This window comes from Cinclus cinclus, chromosome 3 (assembly GCF_963662255.1).
Source record: "Cinclus cinclus chromosome 3, bCinCin1.1, whole genome shotgun sequence".
Taxonomy (NCBI): Eukaryota; Metazoa; Chordata; class Aves; order Passeriformes; family Cinclidae; genus Cinclus; species Cinclus cinclus.
In genome coordinates this window covers 30841559-30862862 of record NC_085048.1, presented here as the reverse complement: position 1 = coordinate 30862862, position 21304 = coordinate 30841559, and the positions used below count along the sequence as shown (strand labels likewise).

The following is a 21304-nucleotide window of genomic DNA, read 5'->3' as shown; positions in this document are numbered from 1 at the left end:
AGGCCCTCTGAGCCCTCAACAGGTACTAATTTAGTTTCCCTTTGTAGCATTAGCCAGGACAAATTTATCAAGCAGTGATGTGAGAGTAAGTTTATGAGACTCTTTTAGAAAAATGCCTTGCACTGCCATTGTAATTGTTCTTTAAAGTAAGTTGCAATGCGTTTGTAGTTTCATAAACCCAAATGTTTTGCTCTCTTTTCTTTTAGAGAGTGTCATCATTCACCAGTTACGCGTGAACTCTAGATGAGTTACCGCCCGCTAGAGCTCTCTGTGTGCACTACCCTCCATGCCTGTGGATGGATCACTGTAGAAGCTCTCTGCCATCAACACCAGAGTCACTTGTGCTACTGATTATTTGTGGAAGCATTAGTGCTTCCATTAGGTTTTTTTTTCTATGTAGAGCTTTAAAAACGAATGGCCTTGCTGATATTTTAAAAGTATCTAATCAGAGAGAGAGAGCAGCAGTCTTTCTGCCAGCTGGATTTCACTTCTAATTGCAAAGCCTAAGGCACATGCTTGATTTTGTTTGATATTTGCCATATAATTTATTTTTATAATACTTTGTAAAGTAGCTGTGCCAAAGTTGCAATTCCTGTTGCTTGTGATGCATTTATTTGTAGAATACACTGTCAAATTTGCAATTTGATATTTTTGTAATAGAGAGTATGTGAAGAAAAGAAAGAAAAATGTAACTTCAGCAATGTTTTCTGTTTAAATGGAGAAGTATTCAGTACAATTTTTTGCCACCATGAGATTCTGTGAGACTAAATACTCTGAAGACTGCTGTATGGAATTTGTTGCAGAATATTTCTTGCACTGTGTGATGATTTGGCATAAAATTAAGTATTAAAGTCCAATGCCTTGAAGTACAACCAGATTTACTCAATTTAAATAATGTAAGTTTTTAAAGCTGTGATTTTTTTTCTATATAAAGTATGTTTTTATTTCTGCCTGTACCAAAAAAGTTGATTTTCATTACACTGTAACTAATAAATGTTCACAACTATGCAAATGTAATCAGGTGTTTGCATTTCAACTCCAGTTTCTTAAGGTTGGCAGTGCTCATCTATGTATTTATTTATGGGTGCGGAATATGGGTTTGGAAGTTCCTTTTTCTGACTGGTCTCATACAGTGTCACAGTGATGTACAGGCTGAAACTGATTCATAGCATCATAGAATGGTTTGGGCTCGAAGGCCCTTCAAGATCATGTAGTTCCAATCCCCCTGCCATGGGCAGGGACATCTTCTGCTAGATCAGGTTTCTCAAAGCCCCATCCAACTTGAACACTTCCAGGAAATCCGTTCAGCAGTTTCTCTGGGCATTTTGTTCCAGTGTCTCTGCATCCTCACAGTGAAGAATTTCTTCCCGATATTTAATCTAAACCTACTGCCTTTCAGTTTGAAACCATTCTCCCTTGTCCTTGTCACTACATGCCCATGCAAATCTCTCCATCTTTCTTGTAGGTTCAGAAGTTAAGATACAGAGATGGATCAATCACCGAGCCCTTAATGACTTAATTGCTTCTAACCTTGTGTTTTCACAGCACTGGCAGAGATGTTTGACTGCTACCTTCAGAATCTTTAGTCCTGGATTAGCACCTGGACTAGACACCAGGCACTCTGCCACACACTGAGGGGCCCCTTTTACACTGGTGCTGTAGCTTCTCAAATAGCATCCAGAGAGTTTTGTGGTACCTATACTTAGGATGATTTTTGAATAAATGATAAATAAAGCTACATGCAATTCAGGCAGGGTCTTTCTTTCTTTTACATTTCATAACCAATGATTTTTAATCTAAGTCATTGGCACATGCTTAAAACCCTGCAGATTTTTAACTGCAGAAGCTACTGGGAGAAATTACTTGTTTTTGGAAAGGAAAACAGTGTTTGCTTGCAGGAGATGTGCTGTGAGATGCCAGAAAGAGAGCATCAATGCAGCATCCTACTGGGATGGTTAGGTTGGTCCATCTTTGAAGGTGGAATATCACACTGCTCCATAGTCAATTTGTCTTTATGGGAGCCACGGGAGCTGTTTTTCCTTTTACATATGAGTTCTGCAGCAAGTGCTGACACTCTAGAGAAGCAGGATATTCTGAGACCTGTATAAACTTTCTTGGAGTTGATCTCCATTGTGAAGAGTTTACTAATACAGCCATACTGAGGAATCAAAATTAGTGCTGCTTATCCTGGCAGAAGAGTAATTTTGTTAATGTAGCTTATGCTTAGCTGGTACACCATGTCATGTAAGGAGTGTTTTGGTTTTTTTTTACAGCAGACAATGTACACCAATAACATAACTGTGTCTGTAGATCATATTTTAGTGCAAGCTGAGAAGAATTCCAGCCTTTAGAGAGTAATACAGTTGAGGTGAACAAAGTTTAGTGTGTGCCACATTTCAGTTTACTGTGCAGCAGAATGAGCACTGTAGTGACCCAGATCTTCTATTTTCAAAACATTACTTGGGAATTGAAACTTATCTACATTAAGATCTACAGGGAGCTCAGCTGGACTGAAATTCCTGGCTATTTGAAAATGATGGTGACATGCCTGAAATAAACTTCATCTTTTAAATATGAGTAGGAAACAAGTAAAATCTTATTCCAAAATTGAGTCTAGATTTAAAAGGTCCCAGTTGAAGTTGGAACATATTTTTCCTTGTCTAGATTTTAATATAAAGCCAATTCAGTATGAATGTAAGATTATGATTCATAAACAAATACAGAAACATTTATGGTTTTGCACTTATATTAAGGTTTTAAGCTTCCCAAAACAAAGCTTTGTTTAAAGCACACATACAATCATGGTATATTGAAATAATTTGGATTTTAAAATATTTTTGATGAACTGCAACACTTTGGAGTAGGAGACCAGTGATTTCATATTGTATTTATGTTCCTGGTCAATTTTTTTACATTACCTAAGTAGGATGTGAATCTAAGACAGATATGTAAAAAAAGTGCATTAGCCATATAACTAGCCTGTATTTATACATATAATACTCAGGAAGAAATCTGTTAATATAGACTAAGGATGTCGTTAATTTCTATAAGGACTGTAAATTTTAAAGAAGGTAATTGGGAAGTGCTTTCACACTAAGATAATCTAGAGGCTATAGATACCAGTACCTTTTAAGCTGTAGAAAACCAGGGAAAGATCTACTTTTCCCTTAGAGATCTCTTACTGTCTAAAGAGGACTGAAAGACCTGTGTAGTATAATTATAATCATGATAAAATATGAAGTTTCAATCTATGAAAAAAAATCTCAAATACTCAGATTTCTGTAGATAAACTCTCTAGAGTTTTCTTTTTGTCTTGTGAAACATAATTGGATAACTTTAACATGCCCACTTTTGCCAGTCCTCTCACACTTGAGAGCATCAGGTCCCAGCTTCCCAATATTGCCCCTTGGTTATCCTGCTGCCAGAGAAATTTCTTGCCATCTTTCATCACAGGTTTACAAGGAGTCTTGTTCCTTTGGGATCCCAGGCTGCATCTCCCTGGATTCTCTGTGAGGCTGTGGGGAAAAAAAGTTACTATAGCTGAAGGTAATAATTGAAAACAGAAGATAATAAAGGAAAGGGTGGTACTAGCAACAAAGGGCTTGCCAGCAAAAGTTGGGGTCCACAAGATAGTGGAAAAGATAAATTAGAAATTAAATATAGTTTTAGCACAGATGCCACAAGGAATATGATTATTTTGTGATGCCGCAATAGATATGCTTAACTTTTGTACCCTATATAATTATATAGGCACCGAATTAATACTTACATATTATATGTTCATATACATACATATATATATGAATTTCCTATGCCGTCTATGTCAAAGAAGCCTTTTGTGCCGCCAGAGTGAATTTGTACAAGGCAGGGGCTCCCCCCAGTGGTCTTCACTGATGTTCTCGGTGTTCCAGAGAACTTAAAGGCATTTATTTTACGAAAACTGTTCCACAGCCAGCTAAAAAGTCTTCAGATTGCACTACATGCTTATAAAGTTATTTAATTAAATATTTCTAATTACTTTTTCCCTTGAAATTAAGTAAACGCATACATACTTGCTGAATGTGGATTTTGGCAGCACTCTAGAGTGACTGCATAGGAAGAACTAGAGAGTCCTCACAAAATAGACTCTATTGCAGAACTGCCAATAAAGAGAGAAACATGGACTTTCAATGTTGCATTAGCTTGAGCAATGCCTGCTAAAGCAGATATTCTGGGATACAAGTACATACTCCTACCCTGTGTTCCACAAGGTGACTGCTTCTCCATGGGGAGGGTTTTAACCACTGGAACATGCTGACCCTGGGGGTTGGTAGAGTCCCTGTTGCTGAAGGTTTTTAAGAAAATACTGTGAATGGTACCCAGTGCCATGATGTAGTTGGTTGGCATGGTGTGTTCAGTCAAAGGTTGGACTCAATGACCTCAGAGGTCTTTCCCAGCCTAATTGATTCTGTGATTCTATTTAGTGCAGTCAGATGAGCTCCTTATGAGGAAAACATCGACATCCATATATGTAAGTATCTAAAGGGTGGGTGTCGAGTCAGAGGGAGCCAGACTCTTCTCAGTGGTGCAGAACAAGAGGCAGCAGGCAGAAACTGATGCACAGGAAGTTCCACCTGAATATAAGGAAGAACTTTAGAGTGTGGGTGACTAAGCACTAGAACAGATTTCTCAGAGAGGCTGTAGTGTCTCCCTGACAGGAGATACTAAAAAACCATCTGGATGCAGTCCTGTGCCACATGCTCTGGGATGACCCTGAGCAGAGGGGTTGGACCAGATGAACTACTGTGGTCCCTTCCAGCCTTACCCACTTTGTGATTCTGTATTCACTGCAGTGATTCACTCCTAACAGCAGAACAGGAGTACGGAGCAGAACTGCTCCCAAAAGTGGTGGTGGGCACACAGGGCTCCATTCAGAGAAGCTCTCAAAACTCTCGTGCATTGTGACATCTCTACAGTGACACTGATCCTATTCAGGAGGGTAGGAAGCTGAAGCTGACTTCTCCGTTTTTGACCCAATGGACACTGCCTTGGGTCAGCACTGCTCCTCATGCCAATAGGGAGGATGAAGGGCAGGGAGACCCTCCTGGAGCACTGAGAGGGACTGACAAGGCTGTGGGCCTGGGTCTTGTCCCAGCCCTGGGCACGAGGTGGTGACCCCTGCCCAAAGTGCACCAGAGCAGAGCCTGCCATAGTGCACAGAACATGTCCTGTGAGAGCAGCTGAGGAACCTGGGGCTGCTCGGCCTGGAGAAAAGGAGGCTTTGGAGCGGGACATCATTCTCTCTGTAACTCCCTGAGAAAAGGCTGTGGTAAGGTGGGCAGTGGTCTGTTCTGCCGTGCCTGCAGTGAGGACAACACGAAAGTTGTCCTCACGAAAGTTAGGCCTCAGCTGAGACAGGCGAGATTCAAGCTAGATATAAGGAAACAAATATTCACTGTTAGGGCGGTCAGGCATTGCAATAGGTTGCCCGTGAAGGTGGTAGAGTCACCATCCCTGGAGGTGTTAAAGAGGCGATATATCTGGCACTGGGTGGCGTGGTTGAGCGGTTGAGGGGTCACGGTGGCAGTGCCGGGTGGACGCTCGCACTGGACGATCCTGCGGGTTCCCTCCAACCGTGACGCTCCCGGGACTCCACGACTCCATGATCTGCGCAGGCGCGCGGACGTGGCGCGTCACCGCCCGCGCGCCCGCCGTGCCCCTCCCGCAGCTGCCGCGGCCGAGTGCGCAGGCGCGGTGCCCCTGGTCACGTGTCGCGCGGCGGCGGCGGCGGCGGCGCCATGGCGGTGAACTACAGCGCCAAGGAGGAGGCGGACGGGCACCCCTCGGGCGGCGTCGGGGTGCCGGGCGGCGGCGCGGTGGGCGGCGGGGGCGCCGTGAAGACCCGCAAGCCTGACAACACCGCTTTCAAGCAGCAGCGGCTGCCGGCTTGGCAGCCCATCTTGACGGCGGGGACGGTGCTGCCGGCCTTCTTCATTATCGGCCTCATCTTCATCCCCATCGGCATCGGCATCTTCGTCACCTCCAACAACATCCGCGAGTACGAGGTGCGGGGGCGGGTGTGCGCGGGCCGGGGGTTTGGGAGCACGGGGAGGCTGGGCCGAGCGAGCAGGGATCGCCTGCCCGGAGGGTCCGGGGAAATGCGGTCCCCTCCCGGCCTGCCGGGACGCAGCGGGGACCCAGGCGGGTGCCGTGCGGAGCGGACGCGGCGCCCGGGAGGCTCCGATCCGGCCTAAAGTCTGTGCTCGTCAGCAAAACGCCCATTAATTACCCTGAGCTGACACCGAGCTGACAGTCATCTCCGCATAGGCTGTTGCCCTTCTGTGAGTTCTGTCAGTGCTCCCGAGGGAACTTCCAGGGAAGTTACTGCCAACATTTAATCGACACAGCACGTTTTATTCTTCAGCAGCACAGAAAGTATGCACATCATCCGTGGGATAGCCTGTGACAGTCCACTGTTTATCTTCAAATGTTCCAAAGCAATTATATTTTCAGGACAAAGCTCTGTGATGAATGTATTGCTGTAATTCTTACCTGCACCGACGACTTAATGTTGCAAGTGCTGTCTGGGAGACCGGGGTGTCCAGAGTAAACTTGGAAACAAGGATCAAAGAGTATGGCTTTTTCTAATTAACACTTAAAAGACTCGAGTCATTTACATCTGATAATCAGCCATGCTACTGCGGTGAAAAGTGAAAAGTTGCTGAGCGTTAGCTGAAAACTGAACTGTGTATCACAGATGGATCCATTTGATAACAGAACCAGTTTGTGTTGTAAGGAAATAACCCGCAGGGCTTGGGGTCGGACAGCCTTGAGAAGCAATTGACAGCTATTATTAGTTTCGATGAGCTAATATGGCTGAGATTGATTGTAGAGAAGAAGGTGCGTGGGTGTTGTGTTGTTTTATCGGAGAATATGAATTTTTGTGGATCAAATCACTCCAGTTACTGGACTCAGCTGTCACTTTCAAACAAGTGGTGTTTAAGATATTAGCTTGGCTGGTGGCAGTAAGTTGTCAATGAAGCCCAACTGGCTAAAGAAATCATGAAGTAGGGAATGAATGGTATTTCCATATTTCTCTTAAAATGGAAGTAAGGTTATAACTAAACCAGTTTTACCCACTTTTGTGTTAAGATCACAGTTAAGAGTCAAGGAGAAAAGCAGAAGGGAAAAACCCAAAAGCAGACATGTATTGTACAGCATCCTAATTTGTATGTAAGCATAATTTTTAGAAAATAGTTGCTTCTTATATCAAGTTTTGGGGTTATGCTGAACATTTGAAGATTGGCACAAGTGCTTCAGAGAACACGGGCACATAGACTTTTAAGTTGTCATGTTTTAGCATATTTAAGGTAAATACAATTGCACGTTTTCAACACTCCATGGAGAAAAATTGAAAAATATGCTTGATAACTCTGATTTTTGTTGACAACTGCTTTTAAAAGAAGCATTTCTATAGTAAACCTATACAAATTTTTAGATCATTATAATTGGACAAATATATCCTTTTTCCATTATGACTGAATCTTCATTGATCTATGGGGATAAGAAATGCATCAGTTTCATGAGTCAAAAAACGTATGTGACTTCTTATGCCTGTATTGCTCCTGTATGCATATACAGGATTTTTATATACTGTTGCTGCTTAAGCAGCTAAGTCAGGTATTCCTGGTAAGTTTTAGTAGAACCCAAAAATCATCTGTTCCCACCTGACATTTGGCTCAAAAGTTGTAGGTGAGTGGGGACATGACCAGCTCTCCCCTACACAAACAGGTTGTGTTCATACAGCAGCAGTAACCATTTGTATTGGAGACCAGTTGGCAGGCACAGGCCTTCAGTCCTCTCTGATTTCAAGATACTCAAGATTGGGAAGAGTTTCATTTGTTTGTTTTGATGTATGGATTTACTCTTTCATCTTTTGAAATTCTCAAAAATCCGATTGTTAGGCTTTTGTGAGGACAGGAGGGACTCTGGAGTCTGTGGTAAGTCAGAAGGGGCAACTTGTGTTCTGTTGCCTGATCCTCGTGCATGTTTTATGATGTGCTTATCCATTGATGTTCTGCAAGTGAGATTATCATGCTAAAGGCAGCTGAATTTTGAAAAAAAGCAAGTTTAAATTAAAAAAGGCATTATGGTTGCAGCCATAAAACACAGATAGAACATTTTACCAATCAAAACTCTAAACACCACTGAGGGGTGCAGTTTAAGACACTGCTATCATGTATATGCTTAGATGACATATGTCCCTGCTTAGAATGATGGCTTTTGTTATAACCTCCAAAGGTTATTCACAAACAGCTGCAAGTAGCTGTGGGAGACAATACATCCAGAAGCTACATGCAAGTGACTAAGCTTTTTTAGGAATGTAATCGGGGGAGGAAGCACAGGTGGTTATTTGCACATACCTCCTAGACAATAGCATACCTCTCAAATATGTGTGTATGTGCCTGTAAACTTAGTGTATTGGAATTTAATGGGATGTATAATTTGTGACCCTGAAATACAGATTTAGGTTGAAGTCACTCTTTCCTGAAACAAGGTAATGGTAGCCATTAGTATCTCTATGGACTGCGCTGTTCTTCTACAGGTGCAAGGACTGAGCAGCAAAATGTACCTCTTCCATTGATTTCCTTTATAAGATGTCTTGAATTCAAACTTGGAAGATTTCCAACCATTTTAAGTGTACTAGAATTATTGGTTTTTTGTTGTGTTTTCACTAGCATTTTTTCTTTGTTTCAAAAGGGTCTAATCAGTCATTTATCTTTGGTCTGTTGTGAAAATAGTTAATTTGGGTGGAAAATTAATCAGCTGTGCAAAAGTATTTTTGCCTGTTACTAAAGGGTGAGAGAATTCTATTTCCTGGAGTTTTGTTTTTGTTTTTTTTTTTTTTTTTTATTATATACAGAGTGAATAAGAAACATTGATAGAACAAATTAATTTACAGGAATATACGAAGTCTTAAGTGTATAGAAAAGAGATCTTTGTGCTGTGACTGCTGCCGTGAAATGCATAATGGTAGATTAAAAGCCAGACGGACTTAAGGCATGGCTAGGAATGGAGAACTGAAAATAAATACATTACTGTTGCCTGCATCTTCAACCTTGTGTGCAGTTCCTGTAGTCCCATGTCATAAATGATGCAAAAGTTAATAAAACCTACAAAGAGGAACAGTAGAGAGATCCAGGTTTGTGGATTGCCTTTTATACAGAAATGGTCAAGCACAGTAGGATGGATACATGACAAAGTATGGAGTCTTCAAAATCACAAGTAGTTTGGAGAATATGTGTATGCAGTAGTTATGTTATTTCTGTAGGTGTATGTCAGCTGACTGATATCAACAGCCTGAAGGGCTGTTGGCGTGAAATAACTTGGATATATCCAATGTCCTTAAATCTGCAGTTTTTTGGAAGGGCTCACTGTTTCAGGTTGTCAGATGTTGGCTAATCCCAGGGGACAGAACAGTGGGGTCAGGCAGGTTCTTGCTGTGGACTCTATGGTCAGTCCTTAGCTCTCACAGTCAGTGTTCCTTTGACAAGAGCTGAAGATAGATGCCTTCATCCTTTTAAATAAGATCACTAATGCATGTAATCTGTAAATGTGGATGCAGAAAAAAACCACTTGTTAGCAGTTACTGTACAGGAAAGCTCTTTGATAGTATGCAGGCTGATAACAGTGCATCAAAGCATGATCCTGCTTCAATATACATCAATTTCATGCTCCACAGAACTTAGTTAATTATGTTTTTAAAAGTGAAGTCTAGGTCTTCTGCAACCTTGGTCTTTGGTGTGGGCTCTTGATCTAAAACTGCTCACACTGGCAAGTTCTTTCTAAAGGAAATGCTTGCTTTAGGTTCACTTTAGCAGGACACACCCCTGAATTAGCCTTCAACTAATGAAATGCATTGTTCATTGAAAGCAGCAGTGGGGTCTGTGCTGTAGCTAAACAGAGCTTGTCATGGCTGCTGTAGCAGTGCTATTTCTGGATCTGCATAAACTTAATATCTTGCTCAGCTGAGGAGCAAAGATGGCAATCCTCTCTCAATCTCCCTGTCTGCCAGCTAATAGCTTCTGAAGCTGTTTCAGCTAGGCTCATTAGCCTGTAGGTTTTGTCTGTCAGAAATGTGGCAGCAGAGCAAATGCCAATCAATAAAAGTGCTTGCTGATGGAACTGGTTGCAGCTGAATAGATACTGAAGAAATCGCAGGAAGAAAGACCCTGAAAAAGATGCTGAGGAAAATAGGCTTCAGTTCTTTCCTGAACACACCTTGTGTGTTTTAGCTGACCTTAACATGGTACTAGGACCAGTCATAAATCAGTAGTTATTAGTTGTGCCTTTCACTACAAACATAAATCAGGACAAACCACTTGCAGCAGCCTTTCAAATAACTGTAGATGTTGTAGTTTAAATGCTGCTGCTGCACAGTTTTTTTGCTGTGAGGTAAATATTTCACCAATCAGAGTCTAAACTCTAAAATAGGTATTTCATGGTAAGTATAGAAATACATCTTTTATAGGCTGATGGAAGCTTTCTCCTGCCACACTTGCTGGAGCTACATATGAGACAGAACTAATGTGGTCAAGCTACTTGAATTGGCTTGGATTGTAGGGTGAGCTTGTGGCTGCCAAGGCTGAATGTACAGATTTTAAAAAATGCATTTTTATGGGCTACAGTATTCAAGACAGAACATACTGTATAAGCCAGATTCATACTGATCATCTTTCTTGTCCATATACAGATTATTTTGCCATTCCTGACAAAACAGTATTGGTGTATTAAACTTCACTGTTTCAGGGCAATTTTTGGACATTAAGTGATTTTAAAATTTTTTCTTCTGATTAGGTGGCTAAAAATGGTCAAAAAAGCAAGTTTTCTAATGCAAACTTTTTTTTTTTTTAATACCTATACTTTTAAAAACCTTAATCTCTCTGGAAAGCTTGTTGAAGCTGAGATCTGCTTTTTATTGTATCTGTGTTTGGAAACATCATGTTGCCTGGAGTATCTGCTGGTTTTGTTTAGGTGTGGTTTTTTTTTTTTTTTTTTTTTTTTTTTTTTGTTGGTTGATTTGAGGTGGGGTTGGGGGGTGGTGCTTGTTGGTTTTGTTTGGTATTTCTTTGGGAGTAATTTCACCTCAGTGCTAAATTTTTTTGCATCTAAAATCAAGCATATACTCAGAATCAAAAACTGGTCTACGGAATCATAGAATGGTTAAGGTTGGAAGAGAATTCTTGAGATTGTCAGATAGACCTGAATGTGCTCTTGGTGTTGAGATATGACTGCAAAATAAATGCCACAACAACTCTTTGGCTTAATAATAATTTTTCTTAATTCTCCCATTGTAAATTGATGACTGTTTTTCCTGTTACAGATTGACTACACGGGAACAGAACCTTCTAGTCCCTGCAACAAATGCTTAAATGTGTCCTGGGACAGCCCTTGTACATGCACCATCAATTTCACACTGGAACATTCATTTGAGGTATGCTGCCCTATGTGCAGGGTGAAGTCAGAATGGTTTATATGATGTATTTCATATTGAAAATGAAATTTTGTCACTTAAGTTTGTTTTTTTTCTCTATTGTAGAGGATTATTTTTAGTTTTCCTTTGGACTTGGATATGATTCTCGTGTTCCCTTTTTCATCAGCAGGGATGAGATGTTTCTTAATGTCTCTGTTTATCTGGAAATGAACAACATTAAGTGAAATGCTTGTGTTTTTCACATTCAGAGTTACCCTATGTGTTACATAGCTGGAGAGTAGATGAGCTATTCCTGCATGATTTAAAAAAATCTCAGTTCAACAGGAATTGCAAATACCATATAAGTGCTTTCTGGCAGATTGGAGGAAAATGAGGCTTATGTGTTCTACATTGGACAAGACAGGTATTGGGATTAGTGCTGGTGAATATCATTCTCATTGTTGGTGGCAGGTTTGTATTGCTTGACTTCAGCCTTGTTAGGATAGTATACTTTTATGTATTCAGTATGAAGAGAGGATTGAGGTTCTTTATGAATGTTGCTATAAACCTAAGAGTTTCAGAGCTTAACCTTGCAGGTTTGTGTGAATGAAGATCCCTCTTTCCCCGTCTTGCTTTTTGTAGAGTAATGTATTCATGTATTATGGACTTTCCAACTTCTATCAAAACCACCGTCGTTACGTGAAATCTCGAGATGACAGCCAGCTAAATGGAGACAACAGTTCACTACTTGTAGGTATTCATGCTTGGATGTGATTGAGTAACTAATTTCTGACTGTTGCATAAATCACCACATAGAGTATTTAGTTTCATGATAATGAGGTACTAGAATTTTTGCATAACAGTAGGCAACCGTAAGGAATCTATTTTTTGTTTACTCAAAATAACTGTAAAGTATTAAAATTCGTATTGATCATGTAAAAAGCAGGTTGGTTGTATAAACCAGCACAGACTCATTTGCCTTTTTTCTTTCTAACTATCAGAATCCAAGTAAGGAATGTGAGCCTTACCGCACAAATGAGGACAAACCCATTGCTCCTTGTGGAGCTATTGCCAACAGTATGTTTAATGGTATGGTAACAATTTAAAGTTATCATTTATAGGGGTCTGTGACCTAGTGTATGTTTTCTGTTGTGTTGCACATTATTCTGAATAAAGATACTGTGAGCTATTTTGTTTTGAATTACACATTTTCATTGTTCAGAATAAAATAAATACTGTATACTGCTTGTACTAGTTTCAGAATTGCTAGGAGTATTAATTTAATCTCACAGTATACAAAGAAGGGAAATACCTGTTGTGAGAATCTGCCACTGCTGTGGTTTAGAAACATAGATATCATATATGGTACTAAACTACTATCTCATATACACTGATTCTTACAGAACAACTTGTGATTGTGTCAGGCAGGTAGTAAATGCCTTGCCCTGTTATTTTTGTTTTGTTTTCTCCTGGAGGCAGTTGTTTCAGTGCTTATCAAGATCATCTGTCTAATGGAAGTTTCTGCAGTTTGTCTTCTAATTTGATTTTGTCTTTAGATACTCTGGAATTATACCGCATTGATAATGACACAAGGACTCCGATTACTTTGATCAAAAAAGGCATTGCCTGGTGGACAGATAAAAATGTAAAGTTCAGGAATCCTACAGGAGATGGAAACAACTTAACTGCGCTTTTCCAAGGTAAAAAGAAAAGAAGCAAAATTTTAAGAATGGCAAAATGCTTCAGACACATTTGGATTTCAGTTTTGATTTCAAACACATTTTGATTTCAAGGGTTTTGCTTCACTGATGTTTTACTGAATGCGCTAAATAAATGTTCTCTGAAGAAATCCAAGCTAAGGAGTACTCTGCTATTTGAAAGTTGTCTTGAAGTAATAAAAGCTGCAAGTTTCTGATGAAAGTGTTTGGTTTTTACCTTTACTTTAATAATTAATTTGTGGGTGTTTTTTTTGTTTTTTTTTTTTTTTGTTTTGTTTTGGTTTTTTTTGTTTTTTTGGGGGTTTTTTTTGTGTGTGTGCCCTGAATACTAAAAAATGTGTAAATGTATGCTGCTGGGATTTAACCCCGCTTGGCAACTAAGCATCACACAGTGCCTCACTAACCATGCCCTTGCTCAGTGGATCTAAGAACTGGAAGGCTGAAAGTGAGAAAGCTGAGATAAAGACTGTTCAGTAATTAAAAACAAACAACTGAACCAAAAACACAGCAAGGAGAGAGGAAAACAAAACACAAGAAAAACAAATAATTCAAAAGAAAAGAACTCGCTGCCATCCGAGTCCCTGAGCCAAAGTAGGCCCTGCCTCCATCTACCTGCCCTTTTCTGTGGTATGGGATATCTCTCTGGTCCTCTGTGGGGTGAGGTGAGGAGCAGAAGAGGCTTTGATGCTGCAAATACTGCTTAGCAATAACAGAAACATCCCTCTTTATCAACACTGTGTCCAGCACAAATCCAAAACATTGTCCCATACTAGCCACTGTAAAGAAATTTAATTTTTTTCCAGTCAAAACCAGTACAAGTTCTGTCATGTTTGGATTTAACTTACAAAGAAATCCTGCAGTTGTTAAATGAATCTCTGCGTATGGAGTTTTCATTTCAATGTTTCTATGGCTAGGTTGTGCTGTTCTCTTAAAAAATATTTTTTTTTTTGTTATTAGAAGTGACGGATGCGTCTCATATTTTAGGTTATATACAGTTTGGCAAATAAAAGTTTCCTTTGGGTGCAATGTCTGAAAAGTCTTCTTAGGGCCCTAAGAGCATGTGTGTTTATGCGAGGTATATAATAACTTCAGGCTTCACCTGATGTGGGTTTCTCGCTTAGTCATAGCCAAATTATGTGTTGTCAGTGTGATGGCTACCCTTGGAAAAGCAGATCCCTTATGCTAACACAATGTGGAATTGTATTTCCAATAGCAGTAGCAAAAGCATTTGGACATAATCTGAAATGATGTTTACAGTATTACTTGCTCGTGGTTCACAGAATGGTTCTCAAATTCTACCAAGTGAGCAGAGGACCTATCATCATAATGGAGGATCACCCACCAAGCAGTGCTTTGAGACAAGACTTCTTACCCATAGGAATTGTTTAAACAATTGGAAAGGGCTGTTATGAATTATTTATTTATAAAATTCAAACTATTTAAACTGCAAAATAAATATTTCTTAAGCAGCCCAGTGTATTGCAGTAATAGTGAGTCAGCCTGTCTGTTCACACTGTGTAGAAGTTAATGTGTTTTTTGGTGATATTAGAATGGATTTTGATGAGCCAGCATGTTACTCAGTCCTGTATTTGAAATACTTTTATTATTTTTGTTTAATCCTAGGCACAACAAAACCTGTGAACTGGCCAAAGCCAGTGTATATGCTGGACTCGGAGCCCGACAACAACGGCTTTATCAATGAGGACTTCATTGTGTGGATGCGCACAGCTGCTCTGCCAACGTTTCGCAAACTCTATCGTCTCATTGAAAGGAAGAATAACTTTCAGCCTACCTTACAAGCTGGAAAATACTCTTTGGATATTGCATACAGTATCCTTTGAAAGATGCCTTAGCTGGATTACAGAAACATATATTGGCAAGTTACCAGATTGAACTAGCCTTTTTTCTTAGCATCTCTAAAAAAGGTGGTATTGAGCTGTGGTTGAAAACTGGCACTGAGACCTAGATAAACTGTTACTATCTACTTCTGTGCTAGTTTTATAGCATTAATAGCTTCATAGAGATAGGGAAATCAGATTGGGTGCTATGAAGGAATTGAGAAAAGTGTATTAAAAAGGAAAGAACAGAGGTAGCTGGTAGCCAAGGAATTTAAGAACTGTAGCTTCAAGGTGAAATGACACTACGCAATGAAAGGCAGACTGACTCTGAAGGTCACAAAAATGACAGAGCTGTGGGTCAGGTGAAGGTCTGTCATTTTTTTTGGGGAGGCTAGATATTAGGTAGAAATGCTAGAGACTAGAGAAGGACAGTTGTCATAGTTACTGAATTCTTCAAAAGCACTTAACAATACTTTTTATATAGCTATTGTAGTGTTTTCCTTTGCTGTAAAACTGTGGGGACTACATGTAAAACTGAACAAACATAAAGAAAAATTCTGTAGTGAAATAGACACAAGGACTAAAATTTATATTTCCCTCACTTTATTGAAACGACTTTTACAAACCCATAGAATCATGCATTTTACTCTTCAGGGTTACTGTCTCCTAACATGGCTTTTGTTTCGAAGTAGCTAACAATGCCCAGATTAGTTTTAGCCAAAAAGAACAGCTGAAGGTTTCATATTTGCCATTCCAGTTCCAAAGGCAGCAGTTAGTATTTGGAACCTGAGTGAAATGACCCAGAATTTTCATGTGCCCACTTCAAGCTGGGTTTGGACACTTGCTTCTTGTATTCCTAAATGTTTTGCAGATTATCCTGTACACAGTTTTGATGGACGCAAAAGGATGATCCTGAGCACCATCTCGTGGATGGGAGGCAAAAATCCCTTCCTGGGAATTGCTTACATCACTGTTGGGTCCATATGCTTCTTCTTAGGAGTGGTGTTGCTGTTCATTCATCACAAATATGGCAATCGAAACACCAGTGCAGACATTCCCAATTAATCTTGCATTCTAAAAATAACTGTACTGCATGTGCATCAAGGCCAGTCCAGAATGGACCCAATTTTTGAAAGATAAATCTCTGCTTCTGTCATTTCTGAGACTGGGTGCATAATTTTTACCTAAAGCTCCCCTTTCCCATACTGTGGATTAACTCTTGAAAATGACGGGTATACAGTTAGCTCTATTGATTGTATCTCAGCCCATGTCAGAAGCAATTTTTGTGATGTTTGCCTCTAACTGGGCAGGCCACGTGATGCATATAGCTCCTGTTCCCTTGATGCATCTGCTGCTTGTTCCTGTGCTATGTAATGTCGGTATGATTCAGTACATTTAGATTGTGTGGGCGAGAGATGGTTATGAGATGCTGTAAATTGTTGACTTTGCAGAATTCAGGTGTCAGTGCTGTTGGAGAAGTCAAGTCTTAAATGTTTTCTTTGATTTACTGTCTTGTGTGCATGGGCTCCTACATTTCTTGCTGAGATTTTAATATATTTATACAAGTTGTTAAATATTTTTCCTGTGTCATACCCACCTCTATTATATTAAATCCTTTAAGTGCTCTGTAAACTTCAGCACTCTGGACTCTTTGTATATTTACAATATATGTGCCTGGCCAGTAAATGAGCATCCTATGAAAATACCAGGAAACCTATTTGTTAATTTTCTGTGTGAGATCCTTTAAACGATTGACCTAAATTGGGACATGCTTGTTACAGGTATAATATTTTTTTAATTTTCTTCGCTTTAAGTCATATCCAATACTAATTCACTTTTCGCTGGTTTTGCTTTTTATAAGCAGCACCAAGCATTAATCAAGAAGAACTTAAAAGGTTGTTTCCATTCATACATTGGGGTGAATTCCTTTTATTTGGAGGAGTTTCCTAATTTTTTTAAGGCATATGTGTTCTGAGCAGGCTTTGTTTTAAGGGAACTGGATAATTTTTCCTTATTTGGAGTGAACACCACATTAATTTTTTGCGGTGTTAAGGAAGTAAACTATAGAAGTTCAGAAGTTGAGATGGCAGTGACATTTTTCCCTGAAACAGAGGTTTAGCTTGCTGTGAAACACTATTTAAATATTACAGTTAAACGCGGCGTGCAGGTTAGTGTCTTAAATTAGAGGGATTCACCTTTAGGTTAATTAAAAGTTAACTGCAACCTGTAAAATACTACTTTATGGTGACTTTTTTTTTTTTTTAGATGATGCACAGAAACTAATGTATATGGTGATCACTTTATATGCAACTAGCTTGATAAAGTATGAAGTATATTAAAAGAGACCTAATAAATTCTGCAAACGATTTAGTAAGAGATTTGGTTTTGTTCTTGAACATACATTTATTTTTGTCTGGTTGAAAATACATTATTAAGTGTAAATGCAGTTTTAAATGAGTTGAATTTCTGAGATTGCATATTTATTTAAAAAATGCATGGTCCAGTAGCTTAATCTACAGACAACTTTGAACAAAACTATTAATTTATTGCATAATCACATGACTGGTTTTACTTAACTACTTGTATAGCCTAAGAGTTGAAATGTGTAAGTCTGGATAAACTGGAGTGAGGTAGCATTTCCAGTATGCTAGCTTTCTGTATCTCCATATAATAATTTATTTGCATAGTACAGCCATGGCTTTCAGATAGTACCTTCTAAGATTTTATTTACAGAGTTGTATTCATGTTGCTGGAATTACAGAATAAGGGTAGTGTACCCCTGGAAACTTGGAGAATGTGTTAAACTGGCTTTCATCTGTAGAGTAGCTGCTAGTCCAAGATACCTCACAATTAGTGGTTATTAAAATATTGTGATTTTTAAATTCTGTCACTTGAAATGCAAATGTATTCTGCTTCATTCATAATTTTTAGTTTTTCCAAGTGGGAAAGACTGCTTTTTGAGCTGTGCTTACAATTAAAAAAGAAGTATTTTTCTGTCTTCACTTTGAAATATTTTTTCAATGCCTTATGTGTTGTGGTTTGTTTGTTTTTTGTTTTTTGATTTCTTTTTTTCTGACTATACCTGCCAATGTATCTTCAATCTCAATGAAGTGCACCAGGGTGAGAATCGCCATCTGTTTTTTGTTGCAGTTAAGTGGGTTCTCCAAGAGCCTTCAGCAGTAAATACATGGGACAGCGTGCCTATGGAGCTTATAATGTTTATAAGAGTTTAAAATATTGGTCAAATTTGTAAACTCTTCCATCACTCATGCTCATTTGTCTGGATGTCATGCTGATAACAATGGAGATCCTTGGAGGATCCTTGGAATCTTTCAAGGATTAATTATGAATATCAAACCTTGAAGGATATAAACACGAAGTAATCTGATCTTCAGAGTTCCTGTGACAAGACGGTTTCTGATCTTTCCTGAAAATGTGATCTACCCTTGGTATTACATACTTTTATTTTCTTTTTAATGTAATAACTCAACATAAAACCTCTCCAGTGCCCCAAGATATTCCACATATAAAAGGCTTGTCTGTATTGAACAATTTGGCCAAAATGCTCCTATTCAAAGTAGAAGAAAAAACGATGAAAATCTAAGTGAATTTTATTCTTGCTTTATTCTTAGCCATGTGGCCAGTTTAGAGAAGAGACTGCTTCCAGCAGTGTAAAAATAGACTGAGGCTTATTTTCGTAAAGCCCAATTGTGAAAAGCTTTGGGATTTTGTTAGTTTAGTATTACTATTAAATTTTCCTCAGAGCACCAGGAGTATTTTCATGTAAATATTCCCTCCCTTCTAGCTCACAGAATGTTCAATATTGTCTTCTATGCCTACATGTGAAGTCTAATCTTATTTGACATTTTCAGTTTGGACTGAGGACCAGTATGAAATGGCCTGATAAAAATTAGCAGGTCCTTACATGACCTGAGTCTCAAGTAATAAAGTACCTCCCCATAAGCCTGCCATTGTGAACACCCTTAGTCAGTGCTGTAAAGTGATACTGTCCACCTGAGTTATAGCAACTGCTGCTTCAAAGTCTGAAGTTGGAAGATTATCTCTGATTTTATGACAGGGATGAAACAAAGAGGAATAAAAGTCTAAGTCAATCATTAAGGAAGCTCAATATGTTTTTTCAAAACTAAATTGAAAGGAAGTATGTGGAGAACTTTCTGACTGGACCCTGGATAAAGATCATGTAAAATAAACAATTTGAGCAAATGTAATTCCAGAGTTATGGGCAAATTCAGTTGAATTTTTACTTGAGTACTTTGCTCAGATTTTGCAAAATACAATGGTGAGTTGCTTAGTGTTAGAAGTGCAAGAAGGTAATTAATAACCTCATTAGTTCTCATTAGTTCTGAAAATGGGAAGGACCAGACTGGTATTCTTGAAAGAAAGGAAAATATAAAATATGACTGTCTTTAGGGTAGCCTACTGAGGCCTAATTTTATGTGTCATCTCTTTATCAGGATTTATGTACCCTTGTATTACTGGCTGATGAGGTAGAACACTTCTGTGATGAATGCTTTTAAACACTAGATTAAACAGCCCTGCTTTCTGTCTTAAACAGAACGGATCAAAAATGAGTTTTGATAAACAGTTTTGTTACACACAATGCAGTACATTCAAGAGTTGCTCTGTTCAGTTAGGAAGAAGCAAGTGTGTTTGTTTCTCATGAAACATACTCATCCTAAAGCAGCAAGTTGCCATTTCTCATTCCCTCAGGTTTTCATTTCTTCACGAATTAGTCAACACTGAAGAAACCAGCTGTGCTTGGTCTGAGCACTTACCATGTAGCTTTGATGGGTCAGTAACTCACGACAATCCTTAAGTATGGCCTTTGTGTTGTGAAGTATATTTTTACAGAAATTACCCCTGAAGTTTAGATTCAGACATAGCAGAAATTAGGAATAATAATTTCTCTGTGAATTATGAATCCTTTTACCAATATCTCATTACAACTGAGTGTATGAAAATCAGAATAAAATATTGTACCCATTCCTAAGATTGCAAGAAGAATGAATGTAAATCTGTCTTGGAGTGGTAGTAATGTATTTTTAAGTATTACTCTGATAGCACTGCTTGAATGTTTGAAAACCATTTGTTAAATAATGCATCCAGTTTCCTCTTTTGTTAAAGCACCTACTTGTCCATGACTGTGCTTTCTAAATTCTATTTTTAGTATTCTGCACAGCTAAGGGTATACCTGTAAATACTCCATCATTGCATTTTCAGTTTCTTTCTGGGACAGCTCATCAGATTGAGAAGTGTAGTGCTTTAAGATGTGATCCTTGTTATTTTCATACTGAATTGAGCACTAATCTGTCGTGTTTGACACACGTTGTTCATCATGAGGTTTGGCACCAGTGCAGAAGCATTGTAATGCTAAAAACCGAGTGCTCTTCAACTGCAGCAAAGCCAGCAAAGAGCATTCCCGACAGCATTGTATTTTAGCATAGGGTTGAAGCATGAGAAGATGCAATTACGGGGCTAGATCTGCAATGCAGAAGAAACAGAGGTTTCTCAGATTAATTTCCTGAAGGGCAAATAAGAGAACGAGATAAACAGATTTGTATTTCGTACAATTCCGGCATTACTTCACTCTATGTAATTTTACATTGTGAAACACGAAGCTGAAGTTGTTTTTTTGGGTTGCCCCCCACTCGGAGGCAGTGGGCAGGTACTACAAGGAGTAGTTAAGAGTTTTCCTGAGTGCAGTGGCTCAACAAGGGATGCCATATCCACCGGGGGCTGAGTCGGACGCAGGCTCTGCCTCGCTCGGCGTCCTTGCCTGAAGTGGCCCCTGGGGATGTCCAGCGAGTCCATGCGAACAGGCACAGCCCAGGATGCTGCTCTTCCAGGACAGGCATCCCGCCCTCCGCAGATATTAAACTTTGCAACGAAAGGGGATTTAAGAATCTGTATGTAGGAGCTCGGGGGGACGTTTCGTGGATTTCCCAAAGCCCCCTCTGAAGGCGCAGGGAGGCGGCCGCCAACCACAGAACGCCGCGGCAGCAGGTTCCCCGCCGGGGCTGTGTGGAAACAAACGCTCCCGGTGTGCCTCAGCCGCTGCCGGCCCCGCGCCTTCCGAGAGCTCACCGCTCCTTCCCGGTGCTGGGGTCTCAGCCCGAGTCCCCGGCCCAGCCCCGCCGCGCTGCCGCAGCCGGGCCGTGCCGGGCCGGGCCGGGCGGACTGGAGGGGGGCGCTGTGGGCTCTGCGGCGGCGCTCCGGGCCGCTCCCTCTGTGGTGCGTCCGCCGTGGGCGGGGGAGCCGCTTCCCCTTCCGCTGCC

General features: G+C 39.9%; 1 protein-coding gene across 1 annotated transcript; it reads left to right on the top strand.

The window, feature by feature from the left end:
- The first annotated feature begins 5777 nt into the window (after positions 1-5777).
- TMEM30A (transmembrane protein 30A) lies at positions 5778-18010 on the top strand. Its single transcript, XM_062489825.1, has 7 exons — positions 5778-6044; positions 11363-11473; positions 12095-12202; positions 12454-12541; positions 13009-13152; positions 14794-15000; positions 15880-18010. The coding sequence occupies exons 1-7, from the start codon at positions 5778-5780 to the stop codon at positions 16071-16073; spliced, it is 1119 nt and encodes a 372-aa protein (XP_062345809.1). The 3' UTR covers positions 16074-18010.
- Positions 18011-21304: the final 3294 nt, after the last annotated feature.